The sequence below is a fragment of the Spea bombifrons genome, chromosome 6 (assembly GCF_027358695.1).
Source record: "Spea bombifrons isolate aSpeBom1 chromosome 6, aSpeBom1.2.pri, whole genome shotgun sequence".
Lineage (NCBI taxonomy): Eukaryota > Metazoa > Chordata > Amphibia > Anura > Pelobatidae > Spea > Spea bombifrons.
In genome coordinates this window covers 13,372,003-13,380,075 of record NC_071092.1, presented here as the reverse complement: position 1 = coordinate 13,380,075, position 8,073 = coordinate 13,372,003, and the positions used below count along the sequence as shown (strand labels likewise).

The following is an 8,073-nucleotide window of genomic DNA, read 5'->3' as shown; positions in this document are numbered from 1 at the left end:
TTGGGGGTCAGAGTGGCATATCTGGGGTATAAGGCATAGCAGAGGGCATGATGGCATATAGGGGGGTAGAAGGCATATCTGGGGGGCAGAGTGGCATATCAGAGGGCACGGTGGCATAGGGGGGTATAAAGCATATCAGAGGGCACAGTGGCATATCGGGGGGTATAATGCATATAGGGGGTATAAGGCATATTTGGAGGGGCAGAGTGGCATATCGGGGTTATAAGCATATCAGGGAGGCACAGTGGTAAATAGGGGGTATAAGGCTTATTTGGGGGTCAGAGTGGCATATCTGGGGTATAAGGCATAGCAGAGGGCACGATGGCATATAGGGGGGTATAAGGCATGTCGGGGGCATAAAGCATATCAGAGGGCACAGTGGCATATCAGGGGGGTATAACGCATATAGGGGATATAAGGCATATCTGGGGGTATAAGGCATATCTGGGAGGCAGTGTGGCAAGCCTGGGCTCAGATGTGCATAACTGGGGTGGGGGCAGGTTGGGAAATAAGAAATGCATTTTTCTCAAAGTTTTTTTTATTCTGCTGTTTGTTTTTAACATCCAGTTATTTTAAATAAAAAATTTACATTTCTTTTTTTATCCGATTAATCGGAAAAAAATAATCGTTAGTTGAAGTCCTGCTGTAAGGTAGCCATTGGGACATTTTGTAGGGTGACTGCTAGCCCAGGCACCCCAGTTCCTTCTTGGCTTGCCAGGCACCAAGACCAACACTGAATGTAGCCAGGTTCAAATTTTTTAATCTGGGATCCAGGGGAGTGCCAAAACATTTGCATTTTCACCTCTTGAGCAATATACCTCCACCTCCTTCTAGATTGTAAGCTCCTTTGAACAGAGCACTCTTCACGTTTTCTTTCTCTAAATCAAATTGGTTACGTGATGTTTACCCACAGTACAGAGATCTGGGCAAGAAAGTGGTTTCAATAGCAGCTTTGTCCTGTAGTACCTCATGTCGCCACTTTAACTCCAGAGCGCCAACGAGTCGAATTTCATTGAATATCAGTCTTAGGTCCTGTCTTTTTAAGAGGAAGCTCCGGAGTATGCTGGGATCATAGAGTTCAACAGAGAGTGAGCATTGGATCGTCGGTCTGTACGTCAGCTATGCGACTCCTCCCTGTCCTCTGTAACATTGTTGCCAGGTAAGTGAAGTAATAAAAGTGATCGGAGTGGTTTACGGGTAGATAAGGAGCTTCATTCTGGCCATAGAGGTGCTTGACGGTAAGTGCACAACGAGGCCATCTGAAGGCAGTTTAACTCATTGACTACTTGACAGTTCTGTGCCGCGTTAACCAGCACTCGCACACCTTTGCATTAGAACGTAATAGTGATGTGATTTAATGTTTATTTTATGTAGGCTGGGAGCAGATAAGTGGGTTTTAGATCATGCAATCCCCATACAGCTCATTGCTGCTGTGGAGGGACCCTTTAATGACCAATTAAGGAGCCCAATCATTTTAATTGAATCCTTGATGACTCATAAATAATGCTAATAGAAACTAATGTATTCTGGAATACTCTGTCATGTGATGGAGTTCCATCCAATGTTGGATGCAAAGACTCCAGATTCGTGGTATGATGAAACTTATCGGTGGACGTGTTTTCCTGGAGGAGGTATGATGTGCCTATATGGCGTATATGCCCTGTAATTATAAGTTGTCTATGTAGTGATTAACTAAAGTTTACTGTTGCATCAGACCAAACCCTCTGGTTTTGGATTAATAACAGATTTAACCCCTTATGGACGATGGGCGGTCCGTAAACCCATTAAAAACAATGCGCTTTGAGCCTGTACATGTACGGGCTTTGTCATTAAGGGGTTAATTCTCTGGGGTGCAAAACATTAGGGTTCAAAGTGAGTGCGGGATGTTCATGATCCCCCCCCTGAAGTGGGGAACTTCTGACATCTTCTAGGGACGGTGGCTGCCAATGACCCAATTTACTTATTCTGTGTTAATTGTTTTTTCCAAACCTGTGTCTCCAATGCAGGCATAAGAAGCCTTTGAAGTTTAAAGACAAAGCATTCGCGCACCTGCTATATAGATTCAATTCTTCTTTTGTTTCAAGGTAAGGTACTATCTATCTATCTTATTGAAATATAATGTAACTGACATTTAGTAAGGTAGTACATAAAATACATTTGGCTACATTTTCTTTTGCCGTTTCTGATATATTTTTTAGTAGGAAGGAAAATGGCAAAAGCAGATCTACCAAGCAATATTAGCAACCGTAGATATCTATGTATGATAAACGCACCCATCGTCCCCTCTTATTTATTTATGCATGTCCCAGCAAATGTCAGCTATGCCAAATGAGTACTTTTCCTTTTATGTTAGTTTTTTTTTTTTTTTTTTTTCTTCATGACATAAGATTAGAATGTTTTGGTTATTCTGCGAAAACTATTTAGCCTTGGCGGTAATTTTCCTCTCGTTTTTTTTTCTGACCATTAACAACTATTATTAAAATATATATATATACTTCATATCCAGACTGACTGGTATGTTTATTTTTATGCATATAATCTTTAATAGGCATTCTATATTACCCTCTGCTTCATTTGGGATTTAGGTATATTTTTGCGACCTTTTAATAAATGACTACAATTGAATTCTCCATCCTTTCTTATAATTGTGCTTATGAATTAATTTATTGAATGTGAGACCTATCCACATGTATAAAATTGAGATTTGGTAACTTATCACTTCGGGGGGAGAATAACCTCTTCATTTATTTCATGGGATGAATGGTGTGAACCCCTCGCAATTGTCGCCTAACGCGGGCATTGAGAGTTTAATTATTTTTATATTACCCAAATACGTTATAGCCCGGTCCTCTTACACGTAAGGGAAGGTACTTTCAATATCATGGCTGTGAGTCAGGTTCCCTTAATTACTAAAGAAATTCCCCTTATGGCTCAATGACCGAAAACATGCAGAAATAAGCTTTAGTTAATGCTTTGCTACCTCCTGGTTTATGTATTATGCTCCAGGAAGCTAAAGATTGGAATTCTATAGTGCGTACATGGGAGGAAAAGTGTCAACCATCACACCCTTTTTAATTGTTCTTTTTTTCTATTTTTTTTTTTAGAATGGGCAATTTTTTCTCAAGCTCATCCAATGTGCCACAATCTGAGGCCGTACAGATGATTAAGGTAAGAGAATATGGGGATCTCGGCACACTTCCATCTCTGAAGCACCTGTTAGGTTAATGGAAGGTGTGGGTTCTCGTAAGTCCTAATTAATCATAATAGATCACAGAATTACTTTATATGGTAGAATCGTTAAAGCTCATGATGCTGCATGGCACGTCTTTTTTTGAAGTTCAAGACGCATCGTTAAATTATTCTACCCCATGCTAGGCTAATGTAGTGTGAAAGTAGACATTAAATCTTGCTCCTTTCTTCTTTTACTCCTCCCATTAGAGGGTCAGAGGCTTAGATGTAATGTAAGTTTACTTTGCTAAGAGGTGGTAGATAACTGGAACAGCCTCTAAGCAGAAGTGGTATAGTGAGATAATTTTTTATGTGCCTGGGTTATACATATGGCTATCCTAATTCTATAACAAGACCAAGGGCTGACTAAGATCTTAATCTTTACATCAGGAAAAATTAGTGAACTAGTTGTTTTTTTTATAGGCTGTCAAAGTTTGTTTCAACAGAAACATTTAAATATTTATTTTACTACAGTAACAAAAATAAATCTACCAGGGTTACAGCCTCTGAATAAGAATTTGAGAAAACAAGACAGATTTAATCCTAAAAATGTAGTCTAACTGATTTTACTAGGATTAGCATATTGCTGCAAACCGTAAATCTAACCAAAGCGCTGAGCGGTAGCCTGACGCTGTGCATTACTCCTTGTGTATACCAGGAGACTATCTCCGAAAACTGCGTGGTGATCTTCTCAAAGACTACATGTCCTTACTGCACAATGGCGAAAGAGGCCTTCAATGATATAAATGTGAACTATAAAGCAGTAGAGTTGGACCAAGTGGACAATGGAGCCCAACTTCAAACAATCCTTCATAAAATGACTGGAGCAAGAACTGTGAGTAATCTATAATCTAAGTGTGCAAATTAGTCTCTATGGGAAGATTAATGTAAACTGAGGCTGAATTCCTAAACAGCTGGTTCTGGCTATAAAAATATTGTTTCCAGCCACAGATATGTTCTGGCAAACAAGTGGGGTTCTAGATGTTGTCTTGCCTCCACAATTTCCAGGTTGACCCTGCTTGCCCCATATGGTGGTAGTAATAACAATAGTCTTATGGAAATAAGTGGAACACAGAGTTTTCCTGTCCACAATGGTGGGTACCTGCTGTCGGGGTCCAATACATTTGCACAGGTTCCTTTGCATGTGTGCTGTTAGGCTAACTTTCGGCGAGCGAACATCTTTCAGAAGGGAGGGGTGTCTTTTTTTTTTATTTTTTTTAATAATATATATATTTTTTTTAATCAAATTCCAATCTTTTTCAAGAGTGCAAATACTCTGTGTGTAATTCTGTTTTTTCTCTTCTAATGGCTTGATCATGTATTGTTTGTGACTAGTCAGAGCTGGTTGGTATGCCCTCCTTCTCTGCTATATGATTCATACCACACTTTTATGTCGTTTGATATCGCCATATCTCCCATGTTAGGTTCTAGTCTTTTATATGTTTCTGTTTATATAAGATTTTAAGACCTGCTGTTTCATGGGGAAGCATTCAGCTGTAGGTATTCTGTACAGAGTGAGTCTGTGTCCTCTATGCAGTGGAGAGCAGTGTAGCAGCGCCACCTAGTGGTTGTATGATACGTTTGCGTTTATGTCACTACAGGGGAGGATTGTCATTATAAATGCAAGCATTTGTGACACTTTAGGATCTACTTCAGGCATAACTGCACGCTTATATACCCCAGGTCAGCTGTTATCACCCCTTAAATATTACTTACTAAAAAAATAAGAATTCCAGATTCATATTGGAAAATATATGTAGATGTAGGGGCCACATTAACCCATCTATGTGAATAGTATTAACATGCTGCTCTTTGTGTTAACTTTTTTTTTTTTTTTGTGCAGGTCCCACGAGTTTTTGTTAATGGAAGATGCATCGGAGGGGGGTCTGAAACACGGAAACTAAATGAAGAGGGGAAGTTACTTGAGCTTGTCCAGCAGTGTGGTATCAGTGCTGCGCAAGGATAAATACTGGGCTATTTCACACACTACCTCAACATTATTTGGGAATATTGCATTTTTAAAACAACACGTATTTTATGCTTCTTTGTTTTTAATGAATGTATGTAATTTTGTGACATGTATCTTAATTTCATTTGTTTTTATTGTTCATTGTGAAATGGTCATTACTTGACATTACCCCACAGTGTTTGTCGGTTGACTTCCTCCAGTTCTAGACATTATTTCATATACACAAATAACACTGAGATCTGTGTTTTCCTTGATATGGTACTTGAGAGGCCATGGGGTTTTCAGCTAACCCTTGACATGCGCCTGTGATTATTTAGTCTAATATATTTTTACGTATTTTTTATGGTTTCAAAACTATGCATTTAAAGGGCCATCTTATCATGCATCTCCTGCTGAGCTGGCCCTGCATAATGTATAGTTTCATCAGTGAGGTGGTGTTCTAGAACTGATTTGAGTATTCGTTGTACAGGGACATACAAGCTGCTATTGGAGCAGAAGTATACTGTAAAGTGTTAAATCAGTGAGATGCATCTATTCTGCAACCTCTCCTGTCAACTCCTTTAGGGAACACACTATGTAGTTACTGTGTTTAACTGTAGCCAGCAGCTCGTCACATAACTCATGGTATCAGTTGAATGTTTTGTCCAGTTTTTTAGTTTTTTTGTGTATTTTTGGTACACTGTTGAATGTCACCGTATACCTCAGGCCACTAATATTATTATTTAGAATATGCTAAACTGTGTTTATCAGGAGGTCGCTTTAACACACTTGGTAGAATAACCCAGGAGTGTTTTAAAACCGGAGATCTCTGGATCTTGTACTTCTCATATAGCCATGCCAAAGCTTGTAGTTTCATGCCGCTTCGAGTGCTGTACATGATATCTAAATAATCCAAGTGGTGGATTAATTTGTTAGACTAGGCCTTTCTTACTTACTAGCTCTTTAGCACAGTGCACACTCATGTTAGTGGAAAAACATAAATGCATCACTATGTGCCTTTGGATCAAGGGTAGCTGACTGAAAGCACTTCACTGTAGTAAAACTACAATTCCCATAATTCTCTGGGTACTTAAATAATGGTGAGTTGCTTTCCCAATTTAATTCACACAACAGAAACCTAAACAATTTGACAAATAAAAATGGATTATCTAGCCTTCCGTTTTTTTTTTTCGTTATCGTTTTGTAATGTTAAGATTTTGACCTTACTCAATCCTTGGTCACGTCGTACATTTTAAGATATGCCTTATCCCATGCATGTTTAAATTCCCTTACTGTGTTAACCTCTCCAAGTTCTGCTAGGGCCCTGTTCCACTTATCTACCATTATTTCATTAAAGAGAACAAAAAGTCCAATGCCTGTCAAGCCTACAATATTTTTAACTATTGTCTCTTGAGTTGCTGTGTATAGTGCATATAATTAAATGTGACATTTGAGCAGAAGTATTTTACAAATAATTAGTAGATTACATGCAATTCATGCAATCCTTTGTGTATTTGTATACCACTTAAGCTCTAAAAGGATTAAAAGAGTTACAAGACTTTTTGCACCTTGCTTAATGTGACGGGCCTTGGGTACCTCGGCAGGGTACACCCTTCAATTCTTTGTTTCCTCCCGGAACCACAAGGGTTCGTTCAAGGATGTGGAGTGAGAGAGCAGGATAAATGATGGTGGTCAGAGAGAGGGGGAAAGGGGTGTTATGAGTAGGGGAGTTAGTATAATGTGCAATATTTAAGAAGGGAGTAATGGAATGAATTTAGAGGCCTCAAAACTCAACGGGTATTAATTGGGATGTTGAATTCACAAAGGATGAGAAAGGATATCAGACGAGGGATTTTGGATGCAAACTGCAAACTGATCAAAAAATATTGTCAGGACCCATGGTGTTGTATAAAACTGCGATGCAGAGCTACAGCGGATTGCATAGCCAAATGGCATTGAACATAAAGGAGGCGAAAGAAAGCAAAGGGGAATAAGTCACAAAGTATAACCTGCGAAAGTGGTAAGCCTATACCATCACCCTTTCTGTCACCAGGTCTGGAAGTCTGAGTAAAATTAAGCCTGGGGATGCTAGGGGATTAGGTGAGGTATCTCACGCAGAACAATGCCCTGTGATGACATTCAGTTAGGAGCTCTCAGACGATGTGGAAGCCCCTTCCAAGGTTTCCAAGGTTGTTTGATTTTGTGAGGCAGGAGGTTTATGTTTCCTATGAAGGACCTCTGAGGGCCCATCTTCAGCAAGAAGCCAAGGAGAGAATTTGGAAGGGGGAGCACGTGGACATTTTCTTACTGGTTCCCTTAGAAAATTTTATTTGGACAGGGCAACTAAACATTACATTTATTTATAAAGTGCCGGCAGATTCCGCAGCGCTGCTACAGTCAGTAGAACAATTTAGAAACACATACAATAACAAACTGACATAATAACATCAGATGGAATTACAGAAACTGCATTCGTATTCGCGGTGCGTTTTAGTTGTTCAGCATGAATACTAAACATGCGAACATGGCGGCGGCAAAACATATACGAAGACAAAACGTCTTCGTTCACTAATCTCCTTGGTCCCTTCCCCATCTAGCCTACATTATCCACGCAGCATCGCAGGGGTTAACGGGAGCGGAAATCTGTAGCTTCTCCGTCAGGAGTTACAGACCTTTAACTCTTGGGAGTGAGGAGACAGGCCAAGTTCCCCGTCAGGAGTTAAAGGGCCCTTGCCGGCGACCAATAGAGTTGCTCATACGGACCTTTAAAATCCTGGCGCCAAAGCCGCTGCGTATTGCGTACCGCGTTAACCCCGTATTAACCCCTTCTGCAAAAACAAACACAAAGAATGTACACGAATATTTGCCCAAACCGAACACAGGAACAGGCAAATGAA

The 8,073-nt window shown here is 39.9% G+C and overlaps 1 protein-coding gene across 1 annotated transcript; it reads left to right on the top strand.

Annotated features, from left to right (window-relative positions):
* The first annotated feature begins 1,053 nt into the window (after positions 1-1,053).
* On the top strand, positions 1,054-5,320 carry GLRX2 (glutaredoxin 2). The gene is made up of 5 exons (XM_053469461.1): positions 1,054-1,159; positions 2,007-2,084; positions 3,105-3,168; positions 3,887-4,063; positions 5,072-5,320. The coding sequence occupies exons 1-5, from the start codon at positions 1,122-1,124 to the stop codon at positions 5,192-5,194; spliced, it is 480 nt and encodes a 159-aa protein (XP_053325436.1). The 5' UTR covers positions 1,054-1,121; the 3' UTR covers positions 5,195-5,320.
* Positions 5,321-8,073: the final 2,753 nt, after the last annotated feature.